Source organism: Eucyclogobius newberryi, unplaced genomic scaffold, assembly GCF_026437365.1.
Source record: "Eucyclogobius newberryi isolate DKJ021-1_F unplaced genomic scaffold, fEucNew1.0.hap1 SCAF_3, whole genome shotgun sequence".
Taxonomy (NCBI): domain Eukaryota; kingdom Metazoa; phylum Chordata; class Actinopteri; order Gobiiformes; family Gobiidae; genus Eucyclogobius; species Eucyclogobius newberryi.
Window position 1 is genome coordinate 26,532,974 of NW_027315945.1, and position 23,180 is coordinate 26,556,153.

General features: G+C 43.6%; 1 protein-coding gene across 1 annotated transcript in view; it reads right to left on the minus strand.

Moving 5' to 3' along the window:
• Positions 1-8,612: 8,612 nt before the first annotated feature.
• LOC140374543 (IgGFc-binding protein-like) overlaps positions 8,613-23,180 on the minus strand; it is a 51,073-nt gene continuing 36,505 nt past the window's right edge. The window contains exons 26-39 of the mRNA XM_072461482.1: positions 20,508-20,773; positions 20,042-20,374; positions 19,274-19,847; positions 19,005-19,204; positions 18,792-18,933; positions 18,392-18,720; positions 17,731-18,316; positions 12,224-12,825; positions 11,366-11,933; positions 10,688-11,283; positions 10,049-10,616; positions 9,775-9,974; positions 9,091-9,468; positions 8,613-8,918 (exon numbers count right to left, since the gene is read on the minus strand). Of these exons, the coding sequence (XP_072317583.1) occupies positions 8,628-8,918; positions 9,091-9,468; positions 9,775-9,974; positions 10,049-10,616; positions 10,688-11,283; positions 11,366-11,933; positions 12,224-12,825; positions 17,731-18,316; positions 18,392-18,720; positions 18,792-18,933; positions 19,005-19,204; positions 19,274-19,847; positions 20,042-20,374; positions 20,508-20,773 (5,633 nt within the window). The 3' untranslated portion in view covers positions 8,613-8,627. The remainder of the gene's footprint in view (positions 8,919-9,090; positions 9,469-9,774; positions 9,975-10,048; positions 10,617-10,687; positions 11,284-11,365; positions 11,934-12,223; positions 12,826-17,730; positions 18,317-18,391; positions 18,721-18,791; positions 18,934-19,004; positions 19,205-19,273; positions 19,848-20,041; positions 20,375-20,507; positions 20,774-23,180) is intronic.

Consider the following 23,180-nt stretch of genomic DNA (forward strand, 5'->3'; position numbering starts at 1 on the left):
GTTGGAGACTGAGCCGAGGATGAGGAGCAAGAGGATGTTCTAACGCGCTTGGACTTCATGGGCCTAGAAACGCCAAAGTGATGGAAGAAGGACTTCTAAAGGATAAAACGACAAAGACGTCCCATGACCTCATGGGCTTTGTAAAACAACAAAGACGTCCCATGATCTCATGGGCTTTGTACTTCCAAAGCACCGACCGTCAAAGAGGGCGAGGAAGGTGAAGAAGAGTCTCCCTGGAATAAAGCCGGTTGGTCTCTGACACAAAGCAATGGGAGGAGTACTTTTACGGACTACGACAGAGTCTGAGGACTATGAAACGTCTGAGGAATAAAGTCTGGCGGTAATGCAACACTCGGATGCCAACCGCCATAAAACAACAACAACAACAACAACTATTCTGAGGAAGAACAAGCCCTGGACTAAAACTGTGAGGAGACCTTGCTCAACACCCGGTCTGGAGAGACGGGAGATGGCGGAGGAGAGTGGATCGGGGATGGAAGACGCTCTGGACGGCGTGGAGGAGCAGCCTTTTCTGCCTGCACGTGCCCGGAAACGTAAAAAGTCCCTTAGCTCGTCCGAGGGTTCTGGGAATGAGCAGCAGGATGAGGCTGAAGCTATTGATATCCGGGGTGAGAGCAGAGACTGTAAGGTGATCATAAAGCTTGCACAGGATAGTGCATCCTTTAAGGAGTGGAATTCAGTGGCATTGTCAAAGAGCCTAACTGTAGCTGTGGGAGTGATCAAGAGTGCGAGTGTCCTTAGAGATGGCTCGCTGCTGGTCGTGTGCAAGGACGCGGCTCAGCAACGGAAGGCGATTGGAACTAAACGTCTGGGTGGAAAGGACATTCTTGTCTCTGATGCTGAAAGAAACACGGTCAGAGGAGTTATCGTAGGTGTCCCTACGGCGACGTCTGTGGATGAAGTTAAGGAGAATTTGACTGGAGTTACGGTGGTGGACGCTAGGCGTTTGAAGGTGACCCGGTTTGGGGTAAGATGTGACAGCTTGTCGGTAATGGTAACACTTGAAGGGAGGTGCCTGCCTAGTAAGGTGTTCATTGGGTACATGTGCTATAGCGTCAGGCCATATGTTCCGCCGCCCCTGCGTTGCTTTAAGTGCCAGCGCTTTGGGCATATTGCAGCGGTCTGTAGAGGGAAGCAAAGATGTGGTAAATGTGCAGGAGACCACGAGTATGGGAAGTGTGACGTGGGTGCAAAACTGAAGTGCTGTAACTGTGGGGAAGAACATAGCTCTGCCTTCGGGGGATGCAGGTTTAGCAAAAGAGCTGCTGAGGTGCAGAAAATAAAGGTCTCTCAAGGTATATCCTATGCAGATGCAGTCAAGAAAGTTTCAAGTAACGAGTTTAGAGTAAATACAGAGAGGGGAGCCAGCGCTGCTCCCAGCCAGGGCGAAATGAGAAAGGCCAGCGTGGCTCCCAAGAAGTGTGAAGGTTTCAAGAGTGGAGGTCCCAAGTGTGCAGGTTCCAGAATTAATGAGAATACCCTGGTTGTGGATAGAGAGGATTTTGTACTCTTTATGGTGGATGTTGTAAACTGTGCTGCTCAGACTCAAAGCAGAACTGAAAGGATCAGGATCATTGCTAAAGCTGCAGGGAGATTCCTTGGAACAAAGGAGCTTGATTGGGCAGATATAGAAAACAGGCTAAAGGCGCTAAATGGGAGTCGGAGTGATGGGGGTCTGCTTTTGGGGAGTCAGAGTGATCAGAGTGACGAGATGGGGGTGGGGGTGGTCTCCTGTCCTCGCCCAGTCTCGTAGACGCACGGCTACCAAGCAGCGACATCAGTGGACATATTAAAGCCTATAGAATGAAGCCTAAAGAATAAAGCTGTACGGTGGAAGCACCGAACGTCAAAGAAGGAGAGGAAGATGAAGAAGAGTCTCCCTGGAATAAAGCCGGTTGGTCTCTGAAACAACAACAACTATTCTAGTCACAAAGACATATCATGACCTCATGGGCTTTGTAACACCAAAGCAATGGAAGGAGTACTTTTACGGACTACGACAGAGTCTGAGGACTACGAAACGTCTGAGGAATAAAGTCTGGCGGTAATGCAACACTCGGATGCCAACCGCCATAAAACAACAACAACAACAACAACAACTACGAAAAGTCTGAGGAATAAAGTCTGGCGGTAATGCAACACTCGGATGCCAACCGCCATAAAACAACAACAACAACAACATGTCGTTACAACCCCCAGTGGCCACTCCATTGGTACTGCAGCCAAAGAAATCGTGCGTCCAGAAAGGTTTTTTTCCCTAGAGCGCAATGTAAAGAAAAACTGCACCTAGAGCTTTCAGAAAAGTCGGATATAGCGGCAATTCTTACCTATTTATGGGTCGTGAACTTTTTCTAATTTTAAGATTTTCAGTTGTCTTTAAAACGCATTTTAAGCTGTTAGCTTCGGCTACGCTCTAGCCCAGCTCGTGACCGTCTAGACCAATCAGTGCGCGTGTAGGTGACGTAAACAGGCCGAGATGCCATGGGTGAGTCCAAATGCCACGAATAAGCTACAGGCGTAAAACTATGAATCTATGAGTTTAATAACTGAACAAATCATGGAACTAATGACCACCACGGATCCGAGGGCCGTGGATCTACTGCTCAGATGCGATGTCTTGAAATGTTTCTGCCTGGAAAACTAAATCACGTAATAAATGCTATGGAAATGGAATGTTTTACCAGGTATAAACTAATCGATGTTACGTTTCGTGTCCATCAGTGTTGTTATCTGTATTACACAGACAAGAAACCTAAATACGGACTTAATCATGACTTTAGCATGTTTTGCATGTAGATAAACATGTCATCTGAATAAATTTGACATGTTGTAGAATGATTATAAATCCGTAATTTAAGAAATCAATGTTAAATCAAACATTCCATGTACTTAAAGGTACCATAACATGCAAAATCGACTTTTCAGAGCTTTTAACCTTCTTACATTGCTGTTTGATTCCGCAGTGTTTAGCTATATTACAGACTATCTCCTTTCCTCGAATCTCCAAACTGACGGGGGGTGTCTACAAGACCACGTCGTACCCACAGGCACGCGTCATCATCCCCCCTCACCTTCACCCTCCCCCCTCTCCACCCGCCTCCCCCTCCCGCCTGCCGCCTGCCGCCTCCCGCCCCCTTCCCCCCGGCTCCGCGCTGCTCGTGTCTCCCTACAAGCCTGGAGTTTTTCTGCTTCGATTTACGACGAAACACGGCTCAAAGAGGCCCAAAACTTCATTAATGATATCGCACTCTTTACTATTATCACAATGGTGAAGGTTGATGTGGCAGTTGATGCAGCAACCGGGAAATAAAAATAAACGGAGAGAAGTTCTATCCGATACGAAAAACCAGGAAATAAGAGCGCGATGGACATAAGACTTTTATCTATATCTATATATATATAGATATAGATATAGATCTATAGATATATCTGTTCTGCGCACGCTGTAGAATAAACAGTAGTGTTGATCTGAAGTTCTATCGTTTCTCACTCACTGGCGCGGAGCGGCGCATCGCGGAGCTGACAGCTGTGGGGCACACACTACGTCACGGGTGAGCGGGGCACACACGCGCTCTGAGACTACGTCACGGGTTGGGCGGGGGAGCCAGATCGATCTTCGCAAGGGTGGGGGCGAATATCAAACCAAGCCGTTTGCATTTCCGGGTTGGTGAGGGGGTCCAAGGTATGGGTGATGTTTCTTAACTATTATGTTATGGGTGTTGCATAACCCTTATTATTATCAATTATACTCTTAGGATAGACTACGAAACGTGGAAAAAAGCATGTTATGGCACCTTTAATAAGGACCAGAATTCAATCCAATCCAATCCACTTTATTTATATAGCACGATTTATACAACCAGTGGGTTCCAAAGTGCTTCACAGCAAGGTAAAAAGACAGGCAAAAATAGGATAAAAGTAATAAAATAAGATATAAAAACAAAATCAAATCAAACAAACACACTAAAATCAATGGAATAAAAATAAACAAAATAAAATAAATAAAAAGGTGCTGCCCTCCCAACACATATAAAACATACAATCAACACACTACATGGAGTTAAAAGCCAGAGAAAACAGATGGGTTTTAAGAAGCGATTTAAAAAGAGGCAGTGAGGAGGCTTTTCTTATGGGGAGTGGCAGTTTGTTCCACAGTTTTGGAGCTGCCACTGCAAAGGCTCGTTCACCTCTGAGCTTTAGCCTAGCCCGTGGCACTGCCAGGAGTAGCTGGTCAGCTGACCTGAGGGAACGGCTGGGAGTGTAGGGGTGTAGCAGCTCGGAAAGGTAAGGAGGGGCAAGACCATTTAAGGCTTTAAAAGTAAATAAAAGAGTTTTAAAATGAATCCTAAAATGAACGGGCAGCCAGTGGAGTGAAGCTAAAATAGGCGAAATGTGCTCATATTTTCTTGTTCCAGTTAAAAGACGGGCAGCAGCATTTTGGACCAGTTGGAGACGAGCAATGGAGGACCCACTAACCCCCATGTAGAGAGCATTGCAGTAATCCAGCCGAGTGGTGACAAAGGCGTGGATTACGGTTTCAAAATGCTGTCTCTGAAGGACCGGTTTTATTTTTACCAGCTGCCTCAACTGGAAGAAACTTGACTTCACCACAGCTTTTATCTGGCTGTCCAGTTTAAGGTCTGGGTCCACTTTCACCCCCAGATTGCTCATGATGGTTTTTTGACACTGGACTAGAGGACCCAGGTCAACCATGGGGGTCACAGAAGTCCCACCAAAGACCATGACTTCAGTCTTTTTTTCATTAAAATTTAAAAAGTCAGAGACATCCAGGCTTTAATGTCTTTTAGGCACTCTAGCAATGGCATAACACTATAGGAATCAGATTTGTTAAGGGGGACATAGATCTGACTGTCATCTGCATAGCAATGAAAAGAGATGCCATGTTTCCTGAGGATTGAGCCAAGTGGGAGTAGATAGAGAGAATTATTTCCATTGTCAGTGAAAATGTTTCTTAAAACCAGTTGTTTAATATTTCGCTTTATCTCACACTGTGCTCTGCTCTAGTAACTCTCTCTGATTGGTCAGTATGATCACATGGTACGCCAACCGACGCAGACCTACGTCACGTCTGGGCTGCAGTGTCCGAAGAGCTAAAGGCTAACTGGCGACATGCGCCACTGAGCAGCTCTCATTGACTTGAATGGGCGGCCATCCTGGCTTCCGGGGGCTTTGCTTGTGTCCCATGTCTGCCACTTCCGCATTCCGGTTGGTCGTGAGGGTTGTCTCAGAAGGTAAACCTCTTTCTAAATGTCCCGCAAAATTGATGTACTTAAGTACTTTTAAATGGTCACATTTATATAGCGCTTTTCTACCGTCAAGGTACTCAAAGCGCTTCACATCAAGGAACCAGTCACCCATTCACACACACATTCACACCCCAGATATACACAGACACTGGGGGGCGAGTTGGGTTAAGTGTCCTGCCCAAGGACACAACAGCAGTATTCACATGAGGCAGCTGCGATCGCACCGCCAACCTGCGGGCCAGTGGATCTGACTGCTCTGACCGAGCGGGGAGAGCCGCATGTCGCCACCCTCCATGGCGCCCCATTCAAAGTGTGGTCCGGCTGGCGGTACCGGGGTCCTCCGTGTAGCCGGCTGCGAGGTCGTCATGTCCCCAGCCGGTGTAGCTGGAACCGGGCGGGTCGGGCAGGAATGTAATGGCTCGTCGTGGGGGGCCTTACGTGGTGCGTCTGGGACTATGAATATCCAACGGCACTGGCCCTTTCCTTTTACTTGCCTTTCACTCGCCTTTTACTAGTCTTTTAATCGCCCTGTTGCTCACCGTTTTCTGTGTTCTGTTTTCCGTTTACTTTTACAATTGGAACACGTATATTGTTAAACTGCTAACTGTAAATCAGGGGTGTCAAACATTCGGCCCATGGGCCGGATCCGGCCCGCCAAACGTTTTAATCCGTCCCGCCGAACATTTTGAATTAATATTTAAAAAAAATATGTATGTATATATTTTTTCGTTCATAGAACCGTAGTTACTTCCGTAACCTTTGTTAGCGCTAAAACTACACGTCCCACAATGCCGCTGGTGGCCGCCCCTCCCCCACGCGGCTCTTCACTGCAGTGTGTACTGCGGAGGGAGAAGTGCAGAGGGAAGTAAGACGCGCGTTTGCGCACTTTACCGCACTTACGCACCTCAGAGCAGAGGTCTGAGCGATGACAGAGACGTGTGGCTTTATGAAACACGTGGAAGAAAGAAAGAAGACTGTTTTGTGGATGTTAGAGTTGTGCTATAAGTGGAGCTAAAAACAAGAAAACTAACTTCTGTGATGATGCTCTGTGAGGAAAACATCCAAACCTCTACAAACCTGGACAGATCAGGAGCCACAGGTAAAACACAGGTCAGAGTGTAATAAAGTATGAACATGACTGTGTCCACACTAATGTGACTGTGAACACAAACACAATGACCTCATTTGAGTCACTACATGAATCATTTGTCACTAAGATCAACTTAAACTATGAAAATAGCGAGCTCATATTGAGTTTGAGCAGAAACATGTCTGTGATATGAACATTTCACATCAGAAATCACATCAAAAGTCCATGTTCCTGTTCCTGCTGCTGCAACAGTCTCCACAACTATTACTAAGCTGTAAGAAAGAAAATTTATTTCTTACATTTTTTATTGTTTATTTTGTACATAATATTTGGCCCACGATTTGAGAAAAGAGTTTGGTTTGATGGAACACTGTGGCTCATGCACTTATTCTATATTTTCAAGGCCTTAACCTCTTTAAACGCTCCAAGTGTGTTTGTATTTATTTAACTACAGATAACTACAGATTACTTCACAGATGTGGAAATGTTAGTTAGTACATTTAAAAGGTTTTTAAATCTTGAGAAGTTTATTTTGTTATAAAGTCAAATACAATATTTTTCAGTTCCAAATACCTATTTAACAATATTTAACAATAGACTAAATGTTTATCTCTGTAGATCAACCCTGAAGTTGTGATGCACATAAACTGAAGCACAGTGTTGGTGAAATTACACTTGTTTTTCTTAATACATTTTAGTTTATGAGAACAAACGTGTTTGTAATTTCTTCAAAAACAGCGTAGGCTATATAAAGCTATTTATTTCTTATATATTTTTTAATAGTTTTATGTTTTACGTTATGTTCGGCCCGCGACCCAGCCTGAGCATCGAAATTCAGCCCGCGGCCCAAAATGAGTTTGACACCCCTGCTGTAAATAAATGATGTAACTTATTCAGCACTACCTCATCAATGGCCTTACCTGTGCGCCTTTTAATATTTTCTACATGGTCCTGGCCCATTAATGCCCAGGTGGCGTTGTTGGTTAATTTAACTTTTATCACTATATAGTACCACCCGATTGCCACACCTAAATCACAGACTCTTCTAGATTTCTCCAAGCCCACTGGTCCGATGGTTCACAAGTCCCAATTTTGAACAAAGGGTCTACGCCTAAATAAAGACATTCAAGAAAATAAAGGCAGATCTAACCAAATCTAAAATGCTAAATTGTATTTATTCTATTTCCTCTTAGTAAACTGTTACTAAAAACATGTAGCCAGATTTTATGTTTTTTGGATGAAAAGATATTTGGCTAAAATTTAATACATTTCCCTTCTTGAACCAAAAGGGGTTTCAAGGTGCAGGACTGTTGTTGAACTGTTGAGGGTCATCTGATTGTGATCAGTATGTTGCTAAAGGTTTCAACATGAACTCAAAACCTTTAGGTAGAATGGGACCATGGATGTGCAGAAAATAGCCCCATAAACCATATGGATATAAGATATATAAAGATACCGACACATTTTACGAAAGTTCAGAACTTTTACTTTTGTTCTTTATTACTTTCCACCTCTGCTTATTTAAGGTTTGGCACTAATGCTCCTTAACGTGACGTTAAATGTCTTCAAATCTAAGGAAAGTGACAGTGAGGTTGTTGAAAGCAATAGTAGCTTAAACACATTTCTAGGCCATTCTATCACAGCCTCATTTCTCTGAGCCCCGCTAAAACAACTTCTCAAAAAAACAATAAGCAGAACGGAATGTGAGATGCTTTTTATTTGTCAGTTAAAGAAAAATGCTTAAAACGTATACAGCTGTATCTTTGTCCAGTCAGCTGAAGGTGGATGATAGGTCCCATCACCACAAGACGGAGCTGTTAGTCCAAAATAAGCGAGGAGAAACAGGTAATACATTCCCATAACCGAGGGGATAGGAGAAGATTGTAGGCTGTGTAGTTATCCTGCTTATGAGAAAAAACATGTGTCACAAGGCTGGTTATGGACATTATAATAATTATGCAAAATAAATGCTTTTTGTTTGTTTGTTTTTTACCTCTAAACTCGATCATTTCCATCATGTGGAAGAACTAGAGGCCACTGTGAAAATAACAAATAACAAGTTAAATTCACTCAGCCACACAACAAAAAATTCTAAAAGTTGAAATCTCAAATTGATACAGCACCCAGAAGAAACTTAAGTGTCCATTGAGGACAAGCACTGATTGGATTGCAAGCTTGGTAACATTTGATGCAATGTTTGGTCATTAAGTTTAGATCAAAAGTAGACTTGATGTACTTTTTCTGAAAACTTACCAGATTGAAAAGTCGCCTGCACTCCAAGAACGCACGACCGCAGACACATCCTCAGCGCTTTTTCCATCTGACGTCATCATGTCATCTTTGGAGTTGTGATTGTAGTTACCACAGGCCCCACACATTCTATAGGAGAAGCTGGCGTCCACAATCACAGTGACCTCCAGCGAGATGGAGAATTTGATCTGAAGAACCGACGCCTTCTCGATGATAATGATCCCGTCTAAGATGTGCACGTATATGTCACAGCTCACTTTTAGAGGAAGAGACACTTTTCTGCCATTTACCTGAACAAAAGAGAAAAGTTAGAGGAGGAAAACATTTGTTTAATCTAAATTTGACAATCTCTAAATCTCACTAAATGATAATTATTGTGTTACTATTGTTACATTTCAAAGTACCGGTAATACAACTAAAAGATGTTTGATAAAGGAGATCATTCTGATATTGTTCTCTCACCCAAACTTCATGCAGACTGTTCACTACGATGATGGTTTTTCTGGTGAATATATAAATTATGTCCACTGAATAGGTCTCGTTCCTGCAGCTCCGTACGTCTACCACGACCCTGAACCAAAGATCTGCAGTGACATTACACAAAGAGGCCACCTCAAAAGCCCCCAGAGCACCCATGGGTCCAGTCATGCCGTCAAAGGAGGAGAGAAGGCCATCCTGGTTGATGATACATTGGCCTTGTGCCACGTGGCAGTCTCTGACACCATTTCGGACTTCACAAACTTTTCCGCTGTCACAGGACAATCTTTGACATTTCACTGTCCCAGACGCCTTGCACACACATTTGGACTTACATTCTGGATCCACGACAGTTTCACCAACCTGTAAACAAATGTGTTTAAGTTAGAGGTGAACAATAAAACCACCCCAGGAGATGTCGTTTTGTGTCCTTAGGAAAGACACTTCACCCACATTGTTTTGAAGGTGGAAAATAGTTGTTTTGAAAGTTTGAAAAGGGTACAATAATTCCAATATGTAAAAAAGAAAAAAAAACATTTTAAAGCAACAGTAAGATCTAACAGCCTTTGTGTTAGTGTTTTACTGTCCATTCTATATCTGATAGATTGATGAATTAAAATCGGATTAAATCGGATTATCATTAATCTAATGTATAAGCATAAATGTTACCGTTAGGTATCTGCCGTTGTGTTCACATCCACAGTTGCCCATAGAAACACAATGAACCCCGTCAAAAACCAAGCCCTGGTCACACTGACATCCTTCAAAGCAGGCCTTAGAACAGGTGACTGGGTACATTAGATTAGCACAGGTGACTCCACAGGTGTCAGCACACAGCTCATAGTGGCTGTTCTTTGGGCACAAACCAGCTGCAAAAAATGTCTGTAGTTAAAACACTGGATAGAAAAGCACCTTTTTACGTACTTATGTTTGTGTTTCTTACGGCAGAAGGAGTCTGTCCTCCACGACTGGATCTGAACTCCAGCACTCTGGCAGGCCAGGGCGTATGCCAGGACACTGTTGCACAGAGTATCCTTATTGCCATCCATCGCACAGACATCAAAGACACAGTGAGAAAAGTAAGTCGCTGGATCAATTTTGCTGTGACAATCTTTAAAAGGCCCATTTGGTGCACTTATGATACCACAGGACTCAGGCTTTCCAAATGAAGCTGCTTTGGCCTCATCACAGACTGGGCACTGACCACCACATCCTCCGCACAAGAATCCAGGAAGATCCACGACCCAGGCCTTTCCAAACTCATCAACATTATTGATCGGTTTGCCATTTGGGAGCATGAAGTCATCTTTGGGGTTCTTGTTGTAGTTGCCACAAAGGCCACACATCCTTTCCACATAACTGGATGGCACAATGACTTCAACATAATAGACAGTGTCATACAGCACTGTCAAACCAAAGTCAGTTCTAACAATAATGTTGCGGCCTTCTTGAGTGATTTGTATGCGCCCATCATGAAGGAACAGGGGAAGCTTGACAAGTTCATCATTCACCTAAACAAAATAATCACAAACATTATGGTTTTTGTTTTTTATCTGTTTTAAATGGAAACAGTTTAACTTACAATGACTTTCCAGGAGATTCTTTGTTGAATATAGATGACAAAACCATAGACAGCCACTGTAACAGACTTCGTCACAGCAACTTTTCCATTTCCATACTTCTCATTCCCCTGGGTTACAGTGAATGGTGTTAGCTGGCCTTTGTCATCATCACAAACCTTAGCCAGAACATAAACGCAGGTACCCTGGAAATCAAACCTGCGCCCATCAAAGGAAATATAATGTGGGTCACCAGAAGCCACACACTTGGCCTGGCCCTCGGGGTGGCAGCCTTTCACACCGTTCACGAGCCTACACGTCTCACCAGGACGGCACTTGGCATTTTCACATGAAACTGCTCCGTTCTCTCCACATGTGCACTTCTCCACACATTCGTCCTCTGGATAGAAGATGTCTCCTATTTTGTAATAGTGTCCATCATAGGAGCAGCCACAGTCTTTAACAGGCACGCACACATCCCCACTCAGCAGGAAGCCCTCATCGCATTCACAAGCTTCTGTACAGGGTCTTTTGCAGGTCACAGAGGTTAAGCTGGCACAGGTTTCTGGGCAGCCCGTGGCACAGAGGGTGTAATGGCTATTAGCGGGGCACACCATCGCTACGGGACAAGAACAAAGAAGAAAGTTTGAGCAACATATAAAACACTGAACTGTTTTAGCCAAAAATTGAAATAAACTTACGGCAGAAATCTTCTGTTCTCCAGGAGAGGACTGTTATTCCAGAGCTCTGACAGGCAGAGGCATACGCACTAATGGCCTCACATACTGAGCTAGAGTGCCCATTATACTGACAGGCATCAAACACACAGTCCTCCAGATATGGGGCAGGATCGACCACACTGTGGCACTCTTTAAAAGGCCCGTCTTTGTCTGCGATAATGCCGCAGTATTTCTGTGCTCTATACATTTCTTTATGGGAGTCTGTACAAGCATGGCACCATGGCCCCTGGCAGACTGATGAACAGCCTGGAACAAGGGCCAACAGCCAGCTCTCGCCCAGCTCTTCTCCATTTGCAGCAGTCTGGCCATTGCGCATGGTCAGATCGTCCTGGGGTCTTCCATTGTAGTTGCCACACAGACCGCACACGGCGTCCTGGTAGTTGCTGGGCAGAGTCACAGTGACAGTGGAGCGCCAGTCAAAGGTCAGAGTGATGCCAGCAGTTGTTTCCACCACGGCTTTTTTGCCGGAGCGATACACCTTCAGATCATCACTGTACACCAGAGGCAGAGACTCGAGCTGTCCATTAAGCTGAGGAGAACACAAAGAGCGGATATGTTAAGGAGTTTATAGATTGAATAATTATACAGCCTAATCTATATTGATATGCAGCTAGGTCTCAGTTTAATTGAAAAATGATTTTGAAATTTAACTAACTTGTGTGCAAATGTATAATATGAAATTCTGCCTTTATTCCCACATGTCAGAGTATGTGTCCTGGTTCTTTATCCCTTAAACTAATACAGTGTCCCGTTTTGTCCTCTTCAAAATGCTTCTGCCTGGTTCCAGTCTAAAGGCCAATTTGACACGTCTGCACTCACCAAGATTTTGTTGGGGATGTCTCTGCTGATAGTGATAGTGGCTCCATAGATACTGAAGGTGACAGATTTGGTGATGGACACGGCCTTGTTGTTGCCTCTGTGCTCATTCTGCACATTCACTGTAAATGGCACCAGACCAGGTCGTCTGGAGCACAGAGCTACCAGTTGATACACACATGTGCCTTGGAAGTCAAATTTGCGACCATCAAAAGAGCGGTAATGGGGGTCACCCGAGGCTCTACAGATAGCATAGCTGGTGGGGGTGCAGCCACGGACCCCATCCACCACTGTGCACTGCTCATTGGCAGAGCAGGACGCGTCTTTGCATATCACCATACCCAGAGTTGTGTCACAATCACAGAGGCGCCTACAAGCCTGGTCCTCCCAAAACTGTTGGCCTGGTTTGTAGTAGCGGCCCTGATATGAGCAGCCACAGGTTTTTTCCGGCACACAGACCCCAGCACTGAGGACATAACCCTCATCGCACACGCATGTCTCTACGCAAACAGCTGTGCATATCTCCTTTTGTTCTGGGAAGGGGCAGGACGGCTGGCATGGGCTGGCACATTCTTCAAAGTGGCTGTGGCGCTGACAGTTCATTGCTGCAAAAAAGTTATACAAACACAATTATAATTAAAGCCGCGGTAGCGGTGATGATGGCTCTCGCCATCCGCACGACCACCTTCCCGCCGACTCCCTTTTGATCGCGATTTCCCCGATACTGCATTCTCTTAGACTTTATTCTTTAGACTTTATACTTTAAACCCCTTCCTCCCTTTACCCCCGTCACCTAGCAACAGAGACCCGCCTCTAATGCTGATGTTAAGATAAGATAAGATAATCCTTTAATATCCACACAAGGGGAAATTTAGTTGTTACAACGCAGTAGAACAGGAGGAAAGGACAGATTATAGGAAGTTTCAAAACACACTCTTAATAGAACTCTTGAAAAAAACTAAAAACTCTTATTAACAAAAACTCCTCTCCTATCTTAATAGGGAATGGAGGGGGGGAAATAAAATAAAATAAAATAGATAATAAAAATGTAATGACATGTAATGTCTATGTCTATGTGTTGGCCCTGCGACGAGTTGGCCAGTGTCCAGGGTGTACCCCGCCTAAGGCCCGAAGTCACAGGGATAGGCTCCAGTCACCCGCGACCCCGAAAGGGAACAAGCGGTAGAAAATGGATGGATGGCGATAATAAAAATAAAAAATAAAGATAAAAATCAGATAATAATAATAAAATAATGATAATAGAATAAAATAAAAATAAAGTGAAAATAGCTAGCACAAGGCTAGGTAATACTATTAGCAGGTAAGTAAACCGTATATAAAAAACAAAATAGAACACTCTTATTTACAGGTATTGCACATGGTTGATTCAGTATTGCACATGAATATGATGGTATTGCACATGGTTACATCAGTATTGCACATGTTCAGGGCTAGCAGTGTTTGTTATAAAGTCTGAAAGCAGCAGGAAGGAAAGATCTGCGAAACCTTTCCTTCACACAGCGAGGGTGGATCAGTCTCTCACTGAAGCTGCTCTCCAGAGCGGACTGCAGGGGGTGAGACTCATGGTCCAGCATAGATGTGAGTCAGGACCCTTCTGTCCCCCACCTCCTGCACCGAGTCCAGAGCACAGCCCAGGACGGAGCTGGACTTCTTGATGACTTTGTCCAGCTTCCTCCTCTTCCTCTCTGTGATGCTGCTGCTCCAGCAGGCCACACCGCACAGGAGCTGATGCCATCACAGAGTCATAGAAGGTCTTCAGGAGTGGCCCTGTCACTCCAAAAGACCTGAGTCTCCTCAGGAGGTAGAGCCGACTCTGACTCTTCCTGTTACCGCTAATGCTAAGACCACGGCACGAGACGAAATGTTCCATCACAGTTTGGAAGTGGGCGAGCGCTTCGCGCTCAATTTCGTGGTGTTGTTTTGAGCTTGATCAGACCAGGTGTGTTTTACTCGTCAAAGGTCAGAGGTCAAAGGTAGCTCTATCACTGTCCCAAGTCTCATGTGCCTAGGCCAAAGATTAAGCGTTTCATGTTTTTTCTTTTTTGAACTAGTCGGCACTGTTGCGACGGGCGTTCTCGCAAACTCCATTTTATTGGAGTTCGGGCCGAGCCGATCGCGTCTTATGTCCCCATGTGTGACATTCATCAATGTTAAGGGGTCAAAAATGCCCGAGTTGTGGCCAAATTTTACCACGCAAAACAATAATAAGAAACCTGGCATGAACAATGTCTCAATCCATTCCATTCTGGAAGGCTCGAGCCAATAAGAATAAGAAATATAGCCGCAAGCGGCAAAGATTGGCCCTCGCCACGCCGCCGCCACGCCGCAAGAGGAGGGGGCGCTAACACGCCCCAATTGTCCTTTTATTACATCTACTGCTGAATCTGTGACGCTGTCACATCTTCTCCCCTTTGTTTTACCATCAAAAAGCAATTTTATTTTGAATTCTTGGCAAAATGTGCGGCTTTGCCGCACAGACACCGTGACTCTTAGAATAAAAATGTGGATAACTTTTGATGGTCCACCCCTGAAGATGAGTCTCACCAAATTTCAGGTTAAACGGGCTAACGCCCTAAGAGGAGTTTGTGAAAGTCTAAAGTGTAAACATGTTCTGGCGATTTCCCCATTGGAATAACATGGAAGGTTTCGGTCATCGTTACGGCAACGCCATAACAATTATGACATGGGTCTCATTGACTTTTTTGATGGGGATGCCAAAATTGAGTTGTGTGTCAAATTTCATATAATTTCGCAAAACTAAATATTTAACCTCCATATAAAATCTGTAGGGGGCGCTGTGGCTCCAAATTAATTTAGTTCACTTCAAGTAGGTTTAGGGCAAAGAGTTTAACAACTGATTCTAATTTGACGCAATTCGGACTTTAGCTGCGCAAACGGCAGAAATGTTAAATTTGGGAGATTTCTGAAATTCTTGCTACAGTTTGCGGCTTCGCCGCACAGAGACCGTGAGAGGTATCAATGTAATTTGGATAAATTTTGATGTCCCACTCCTCAGTAGCATTTTCACAAAATTTCAGCTTTTTAGGGCCACCGCCCTGGGAGGAGTTCGTAAAAGTACGACGTTTGGAAAAACTCCGAAGTCATGTTTAGCCATTTTTGAAGCAATATGGCCGACATTTGGTTGGGCGGACGGCGTTGCCGTAATAATATTTTTTACTTCTCTTGTCACCATCTACCTCTGCGCCAAATTTCATGATTCTACGATCAGATTTTTTTTGGGTCATTTCCCATCTCTCAATGCATTTTTGGTACATTTGGGGGCGCTGACGCACCATTTTTTTTAATTTTAGAAAAAGGAAATAGCCAGAATGTAGAGAGGCAGGATTTTTAGAGGTGTGCTAATTTTTGTGACTTTTCGTCCATGTTCACTGGGTGAAAAATAGGGGGGTTGGTCCCGAGAAGAAAGAAAGAAAGAAGAAGAAAGAAATATAGCCGCAAGCGGCAATGATCGGCCCTCGCTACCCCGCCGCCACGCCGCAAGAGGAGGGGGGGCTAACGCGCCCAAATTGTCCTTTTATTACGCCTACTGCTGAATCTGTGACGCTGTCACATCTTCTCCCCTTTGTTTTACCATCAAAAAGCAATTTTATTTTGAATTCTTGGCAAAATGTGCGGCTTTTCCGCACAGACACCGTGACTCTATGAATAAAAATGTGGATAACTTTTGATGGTCCTGAAGATGAGTCTCACCAAATTTCAGGTTAATAGGGCTGACGCCCTAAGAGGAGTTTGTGAAAGTCTAAAGTGTAAACATGTTCTGGCGATTTCCCCATTGGAATAACATGGAAGGTTTCGGTCATCGTTACGGCAACGCCATAACAATTATGACATGGGTCTCATTGACTTTTTTGATGGGGATTCTAAAATTGAGTTGTGTGTCAAATTTCATAAAATTTTGCAAAACTAAACATTTAACCTCCATATAAAATCTGTAGGGGGCGCTGTGGCTCCAAATTAATTTATTTCACTTCAAGTAGGTTTAGGGCAAAGAGTTTAACAACTGATTCTAATTTGACGCAATTCAGACTTTATCTGCGCAAACGGCAGAAATGTAAAATTTGGGAGATTTCTGAAATTCTTGCTACAGAGACCGTGACAGGTATCAATGTAATTTGGATAAATTTTGATGTCCCACTCCTCAGTAGCATTTTCACCAAATTTCAGCTTTTTAGGGCCAACGCCCTGGGAGGAGTTCGTAAAAGTACGACGTTTGGAAAAACTCCGAAGTCATGTTTAGCCATTTTTGAAGCAATATGGCCGACATTTGGTTGGGCGGACGGCGTTGCCGTAATAATATTTTTTAAATCTCTTGTCACCATCTACCTCTGCGCCAAATTTCATGATTCTACGATCAGATTTTTTTTGGGTCATTTCCCATCTCTCAATGCATTTTTGGTACATTTGGGGGCGCTAACGCGCCATTTTTTTTTATTTTAGAAAAGGGAAATAGCCAGAATGTAGAGAGGCACGATTTTTAGAGGTGTGCAAATTTTTGGGACTTTTCGTCAATGTTCACTGGGTGAAAAATAGGGGGGTTGGTCCCGAGAAGAAGAAGAAGAAGAAGAAGAAGAAGAAGAAGAAGAAGAAGAAGAAGAAGAAGAAGAAGAAGAAGAAGAAGAAGAATATTCCGATGCGAAAACAATGTTTCCCATTTTTCAAATATCATAATAACATTATTACTGTATTATTACTGTCCCAGTGGGCCAGGGACAGTAATAATACAGTAATAATGTTCAATTTTTGCATTACATGCTTATATGCACGGAACATGCAAGAGATGGGGAACATATTCGTGAGCTACTTAGCGCAAATGCGTGCTTTATATGGGGATGACGACCGCTTCACGGTCGTCATCTCAATGTAAAGTGCTCGTTTAGTGCGCACTTTTGCACGGGCTTCGCCCGTTTACAACGGTAATGTTCCATTTTCCTACTACTAATTAGTATGCACGGGGCGTGCATGAGTGAAGGAGTGCGTTAGTGAGTGTTTGGAAGTGGGCGAGCGCTTCGCGCTCGATTTCGTGCGCACTACGTGCGCACTTTCGCAGCCGTGCTTCGCACGGCCTTACGAGATTAATAGGCCTCTCGCCAGCTTATGGCGCTCGGTCCTAATAAGAAACATGGCAAGAACAAAGACTCGTTCCATTCCATGGAATGGCTCGAGCCAACTATATTGTTATTATTATCATCATTAATGATAATAATATTATCATTAATGATGATAATAATAACAATATACTAACATTTTAAAAATAGATGTATTTATTTCAAGGGTGAGGGCTGTTTGTTAAATATTACCATTTGGTTTTATGATATTGACATTATTGTGTTGTTAATGTGATTTTTCCGGTATCAATACAATTTCAATTGTTTTTGTGTTATTTTGTATTTGTTTTAACATTTTAAAATATGTAGTAAATTAACAACAGTATCGATCAAATTAACAGCATGTTAGTCAAAAATACTCACGACAGCCAAATTTCTTCCTCCAGCCTTGGATAATGATTCCCTCGTCGCGACATTCCTCGATGTAGGAGGCCAGAGCCTGACAGAGCATCTTCTTGTCTCCATTATTCAAACACATGTCAAACACACAGTTTTTCATGAACGCTTCAGGGTCCACTTTATCATGACACTTCTGGAACACATTTTCGACTTTGGTGGTGAGGGCTCCGCAGAAGGCTTCAGTCTCATATAGCTTACGTTGGTCGTCATCACAAGTTGGACAGTTTCCTTCGCACGTGTCCCAGCACGGACTGTCCTTATCTTGCTCAGGGGTTTGCCAGCTTTTGGCCCATTCGACGATAGAGGACACAGATTTGCCGGCTGGATTTTGAAGCTCATCGCGGCGGTTGCCATTGAAGTTGCCGCACAGGCCACAGACATGGTTGTAGTAAGAGCTCGGGAGCCTGATCACAAGTGCCTGGTTCCAGTCGTAAGTGACAGTGAGACCGAAGTCGGTCTTGATTTTGATTTTATTCCCCTGTTGAACTAGAGACACAACAGTGTCTTCCTCATCCAAAAGCACTGGCAGGTTTAAAAGATCTCCGTCCACCTGTAAAAACACACATTCATGTTTTCAATAATGCATTTGAAGCTTGCTGAATAATGCCTAATAGGGAAATCTTACAGTGACTTTGCCGACTTGGTTCTTGCGCACAATGATACTATATCCATACACAGATACCTCCACCTCTCGGACGTAGGAAACAGCTCTGTTCCCTCTATTGTCATTTCTCTCTGTGATTGAGAAGGGCACTAGACCGTCCAAGTCTCCACATGTTTTAGAGATGACGTATCTGCATGTGCCTTGGAAGTCAAAGTTATACTTATCAAAGGTGTGATAGTGTGGGTCGCCCCAGGCCCAGCAGACACCAGTGTACTCTGGGACGCACACAGCTTCACCCTTTTCAACACGACACTTTTCTTTAACACGACAGTTTGCATCTTTGCAGGGATCTACGACAAAGAGAGGTACTTGTAAGTCCACGTATCATCTGTTCCTCCGGTTGTGTCAGAGTGGGCCTTGCCTGTGTTGTAGCATCCCTGAATGCCTTTCTTCACTGTGCAATTGGTGCCTTGAGGACATGAGTGATTTTCACAAACCAGGCCTGTAGTTGAATTACACATACACTTTGTAGTGCAGTCTTCATTGTAAACCACTTCACCAGGCTAAGTGCAAAGAGCATTATTGGGCATCAATATTGACACTTGTTTTCAAATGACTTCATTATTGAAAGTACCTTGTACGTTGTTCCCTGGTCATAGCAGCCACACTCGTCCTCTTTGACACATGTTTGTCCATTGAACATGAACCCTGCGTCACATTCACATCCCTCTGTGCAGCCGGTGGGACACTGCACTATTTCTGTGAGGCCAGGACAGGCAGCAGAGCAGGAATCTGCGCACACTTCATAGTGGCTGTTGGCTGGGCACTTCATTGCTGAAAAATATGAAGACATTGTTTTATTACAAACTATTTAACAGCACTTTGAAAATAGACAGCACTTACGGCAGAAGGAGGGAGACCTCCAGCTTTTCACATCCACTCCTGCGATTTGACAGTTCAAGGCATAGGCCGCTACACTGTCACAGAGCACCTTTCCTTCTCCATTAGACGCACAGACATCAAAGACACAGTCATCAAAGTACAGCTGTGGGTCCAGTTTACTGTGGCACTCTGAGAAAGGACCTTGTGGAGCTGTTATTATTCCACAGTAGGTGGACCTGGAGAACACAGCCTTTCGTGCTTCGTCACAGTTGGGACATTCATTTCCTTCACAGCCATTGGAACACACAACATTTGGAATGTTGACTTTCCATGATTTTCCAAAGGTGTTGACATTGTCAGTGAGTTTTTCATTAGGCATTTTAAAGTCATCTTTGGGTTTGCCGTTGAAGTTACCGCACAGGCCACAGACCTTATCGCGATAATTGCCAGGCACTGTCACAGTAACAAGGTATATGAGGTTATAGCTGACTCGAAGCCCGAAATCTGTCTCAATCACATAATTAGTCCCCTCCTGGTAGACCAGGACTGCACCGTCCATAATATTTAAAGGGAGATTGTTTAAAATTCCATTCACCTAAAAAACAATAAAAAACAATAAATTATAAAGAGCAGAATACTATAGTCTGAACATTGTAGTATTCTTTAGGTCAGTGTAAGAATTTCTGTTAGTCACAGCAATTACACATAAAAAACAATTCATTTATTCACAGAAAACAATGTAAGTTCAATATTTGTAAACTTGTTGCTGTGTGAAATGTATGAACTTACCAGAACTCCAAACATGTTCTTTCTCATAATGAATGTTGTGTCATAGACTTTCACAGCAACAAGCTTTGTGACTGATGCCCTCCTGTTCCTGGGCCACTCCTCGTTCAACACTTGAACTGAGAAGGACGTGAGGTGTGTTCCCTCCAGACCGCAGCTCTGGGACAGGATATAGGTGCAGGTTCCTTGGAAGTCAAATTTCCTCCCGTCAAAAGAGGTATAGTGGGGATCACCGGAGGCTTGACACACGCCCTTCCCAACTGGGTGACACTTCTGGACGCCATTCTCTATTGCACACTTTTCATTCGGACCACAAGAGAACTTCTTACATTCAACCTAAGGAAAAGAAAAAAACAAATAAACATGTATAGAAATTTCAAACAGGGTTGGTATGTACTCTATTGATTTTTTCTCTTGGCTTTACTGTATTTAAATGTTAATATTTCAATATCATATAAAAATGATGTACCTCTCCATCTTGTCCACATTTGCATTCTTCCTCACATTGTCCATTGGGGTAAAACACTTGGCCAAAGGTGTAGTAGCGTTCTTCATAGACACAACCGCACTCTGTGGATTCCACACATTTGTCTCCGCTGAGGATGTATCCATCATCACAGGCGCAGTCCTCTTTACACAATTCCTTACAGTTCTCTGGAGGGCTCAGGCTCTGACAGGTAGCAGGACAAGCATCTGCACAAACCTCATAGTGACTATGGACTGGACACTTCATAGCTGTGAACAAACAAATAAATACATATTAAAGCAAAGCAAGTATGAACTCAATGGTCCTCGGCCCCCATCATGATAATGAGGGATCTACCCACTCCACATATGGCCCTTCTGATGCCATGTTGCCTCCCTGCACACTGCACCAGGAGTCTGTACTGCCTGCTGTGGTGGTAGAGAATCTGCCTGTGGGTCAGTGCAGGTACTTAATACACTGGGTACTAATACAACGTTTAGTCTAGAAAAACATGCTTTAATTGCTGTAACACACCAGGTGCATTGGTACATAAATTGGTCAAGTGTGATGCTATATCCATCCCTTGGGTTTGTCTACATATAATCTTTTAACCTTTCTTTATCAATGACAAACACTTTCATAGGATCTGTGTGGTCACTCAGTTTTATTCATGTGATGTGCTTCTTAACATTTCATCCGCTATTGTTAATTTAATGAGAGCAACAGAATTATGAATATATGCAAAATAAGAATGCTTTTAAGAGGAACACAATTGATATTCCAGAAGTGCCAGAAATGTCAACAGGCAGGAGGTTCTATCGGCCTTTAGTTTTAGAACTCGTTGATGGCAAGGCAAGTTTATTTGTAGAGCACATTTCATACACAAGGCAATTCAAAGTGCTTCACACAGCAGGAAAAATGCATTCAAATCACAAAGAAATGAAAGAAACAGAAATACAATAAAATTAACTAAATTAAAAATTATCAATCCAACTGATTTTCTAAACTAATAAAATCACAAACAAAAGAGAAGAGTGCAAAAAAAAAAATCCTTTCAGTCATATGCGCAGCTAAAGAAAACTGTTTTTAGCTTAGATTTGAACATGTAGAGTCAGAGTAGAAGCCTGTCTCACATCTTCAGGAAGAATGTTCCAGATTTTAGCTGCATAAAACTGAAATACAGATTCCCCATGTTTTGTCCTGACTCTGGGCACCAGCAGGAGGCCGGTCCCTGAGGTCCTCAGAGTCCGAGATGGTTCATATGGCACTAACATATCCAAGATGTACTTTGGTGCTAGGCCATGGAGAGACTTGTACACAAGCAGAGCTGCTTTAAAGTCTATTCTCTGAGCCACAGGAGCCAGTGCAGAGACCTGAGAACAGGACTAATGTGATCATACTTCCTGGTTCTGGTCAGGACCCGAGCAGCAGCGTTCTGGATGTACTGCAGCTGTTTTACAGCTCGTTTGGAGAGGCCAGTGAGCAGGCCGTTACAGTAGTCTAATCTACTGGAGACAAACGCATGGATAAGTCTCTCTAAATCTGGTTTCGACACTATATTTTTGATTTTGGCAATGTTTTTTAGATGGTAAAAAGCTACTGATGTTATTGATTTGACCTGGCTGTCAAAGTTCAAGTCCATTATTACCCCCAGATTTCTAACTTGGTTTGTAGGTTTTAGAGCGAGACTCTGGAGGTGACCGCTAACACTTTCTCTTTGTTTCTGTGGGCCAAAAACGATTATTTCAGTCTTGTCTGAGTTCAGCTGGAGAAAGTTGTATTTCATCCACAAACTGATCTGTTGGATGCAGTGACAGAGTGAATCCACTGGTCCATAGTCACCTGCCGACAGTGAAACATAGATCTGAGTGTCGTCTGCATAATTGTGATAGGACACATTTTCACTGCCTATCAACTGACCTAACGGCAGCATGTAGAGGTTGAACAGAAGGGGACCCAGGACTGACCCTTGGGGCACTCCATAGGTCAGGGTCATTCCATAGGTCAGGGTCATGTGGTCTGAGACACAGCTACCAATTTCAACAAAGTACTTCCTGTCTTCCAGATAGGACCTTAACCAGTTTAGGGCAGTGCCAGTGATGCCCACACGGTCCTCTAGTCTCTGTAAGAAGATCCCATGATCGACAGTGTCAAAAGCAGCACTCAGATCTACCAGAATTAAGACTGAAGCTTTGCCCGTGCTATAGCTTCCTCTGTGGCCCATCCACTCAAATTTAAACTTAAAACTTAACTTTGTCAGCTTTCACACACAGCCCCTCTCCCACCTGCAGCATCTGACTGAAAAACCACGTAGCCACACACGCCACCATAATCAAAGTGTGGTGTGGATTGGCCAGTAGGTGTCACTCCACTCAGTGTAAAGTGTCAAGGGTGCGCAGCAGAAGTTTCCCAACGGTCATGGGGGATGGGAAAAGCAAGCTCCGCCACCTTGCCTTTTTCTTGACCTCAACATAAATGTGATTGTTTTTATTGACAACGATGACTGTGTCATTTCACTGAGACCTATGTTTTGATTAAGAAACTTAAGAAAACGTATTCATAAATAAATCATATTCTGTATTAAAAATGTGTAAGTGCCTCTTGTCAACAACGAGTCTGTGCGCCTTTCTTTTAATGTTTTCAATATGGTCCTGGGCCCATTAATGCCCAGGTGGC